This window comes from Trypanosoma equiperdum (genome assembly GCF_001457755.1).
Source record: "Trypanosoma equiperdum strain OVI genome assembly, contig: ctg_882, whole genome shotgun sequence".
NCBI classification, from domain to species: Eukaryota; Euglenozoa; class Kinetoplastea; order Trypanosomatida; family Trypanosomatidae; genus Trypanosoma; species Trypanosoma equiperdum.
In genome coordinates this window covers 77,118-79,236 of record NW_027124845.1, presented here as the reverse complement: position 1 = coordinate 79,236, position 2,119 = coordinate 77,118, and the positions used below count along the sequence as shown (strand labels likewise).

Sequence of the window (2,119 nt, the reverse complement as noted above, 5' to 3'; positions counted from 1 at the left end):
GGGGGGGGGGCAAAGCAGCGCTAGTCCCGAGCCCAATAAAAATGTCATTTGATTAACTGCATGCAAAGACAGGTAAACGAAGTGGGGTTAAAAGGGGAAAAGGAGCGGAAGGAAAGGTTCCTCCTCCTCCCTCCGACTCCCAAAGTTTATTGGATTTTCACTGTTATCGATATCGCTAAAGCTGCTAAAAAAAAATATGTTCGCAGACAAGAGAGGGCAAATGTGAGCCTCACATTGAAAAATAAACTCCATAAATCCGTTTTGTACTCTACAAAAAAAAAACAGCCATAGAGCTGTTGTCAGCGCTGCAAGCAGTGGTAAACACATATGCCCAGCATCAGATAATGCAAGTACTTGTGTGTACCACACTTTCCTAACCTCCCCCCCTTTTCTCTTTAGATGTGACAGGTAAGCTGTTTTATCACCTACTCGACTACCACAACCTCATTGTCAAGAACGCGTCCGTTCCCAATGATCAGAGGCTCTTCCTTCAAATTTTTAATAACCACATTCCCTCTAACGGAAACGTCGGCACCAAATTCCACCAATCCACGGACGGTAAGTGATGTGCATTGTCGCAAGGATGGCACTCCTCCCTTCACAAGCTTTTCGAATCCGTCAATCATCTTGTAATGCTCACCGTCAAGATCAATAGCTGGTGGCTTTCCATTTCGCTCCTCACACAGAACAAGACGCTGATCCTCCGTCACCTGATACGCATCAGACCTTAACGCAAGTAGATCACTGCAAGTCTTCACAGGTGCAAACCGCTCCCTTGGAACCACTACTGCTTCCGATCTATCAAATAGAGAAATTGCGGCACCCATCGCCACCTCCAGCTGGTACACCTTCGTTGATTGACTGTCCTGCGGGTTCACCGTCTTGGGGTTTCGCATCACTGGAAGCCGCAGCACTCCCAACTGCTCGTCCATCATCTTCTTCAATTCCATGAGATTTATCCAAATGTTGTTCGTATTAAAGAAACAGTGCTTCGCGATGTTTTGAAAGCTATCCTCATCTTCTTTTGGACACTGAGCAGATTCGCGAAGAACAAAACGTCGTCGCGTTTGTCCAGTAGTCTCGTCAATGACATCCTTGTACGCCAAGTGGCCTCCCTTTTTGTCTGACTCCGTACGGCGACACACCTCCATGAGAAACCCCAGCTGTTTTTCGTGCATATAGTCCAGAAGCCTCACATCTAGTGTCGCGCCAAGGTTGTCTCCGTTTGATATAAACATGTAGCGGTAGCCTTTGCCCAACAGGTAATCCAACTTACCACTACTGTAAAGCACCGTATATACGTCCCCGTGTCCTGGTGGTACCCACTCGCACGTTGGGTCAGCCTCGTAGGTGACGGGAAAGAAATTGTCTTGCCTTATCTTGGGCACTCTGTTTTGCATGAGTTCGATGTCTGAGTCAAACACCTCGTACAAGGTAGGATACTTCCGAAGAAAATTCTTAGTTTCTCCCGATGTGGAAAACGAGTTCATCAGCATAAACGGCACGTTACAGTTACGCACTTGACGAAAATGCTCCAACTGCAGGGCTGTGAAGTCAAGAAACGTCTGGCCATTCTTCACCTGTAGCAGGCTCTTGGGGCCGTTCAACCCCATCCCGGTACCAAGACCGCCGTTGAGTTTAAGAACGACCGCTTGTCGCAGTAACGCAGTGTTTTCTCCCTTCGTTTCGATACCCTGAAGGAAGGGAAGAGATTCCACCGGAAATATTGACTTCTCGGGTATATAGCCGGTTTCTCCTTTCCGGACAAGAGCGTGTTGGATGAGGAAAATATGAATACACTTCTCCTCAACACCTGATGCCTGCATTTTTTCCAAGCAGGCCAAAGCTGCCCCTGAAAAGGCTGAAGGAGGGTTTAGCGGCATCGTGTGACACAACAGCACACACTGACACCGTTCCGAGGTATCTGATCTTATGAGCTTGCGTATTTTTCTGTTCGTTCTGAATTGTGTGCGCGTTTTTAAAAAACAACAACAACAACAACAACAACAACAACAACAATCAATCAATCAATCAATCAATCAATCAATCAAGCAACAAACATTCCAAGAAAAGGATGAGAGAAGGAAGTGCACGAAGTGACAACAAGGAAAGCAAAAGG

At 46.7% G+C, this 2,119-nt stretch overlaps 1 protein-coding gene across 1 annotated transcript; it reads right to left on the bottom strand.

The window, feature by feature from the left end:
- Positions 1–425: 425 nt before the first annotated feature.
- TEOVI_000424800 (UTP-glucose-1-phosphate uridylyltransferase) lies at positions 426–1,883 on the bottom strand (the record flags this gene model as incomplete). Its single annotated transcript, XM_067227042.1, has 1 exon — positions 426–1,883. The coding sequence occupies one exon, from the start codon at positions 1,881–1,883 to the stop codon at positions 426–428; it is 1,458 nt and encodes a 485-aa protein (XP_067083143.1).
- Between the last annotated feature and the right edge of the window lie 236 nt (positions 1,884–2,119).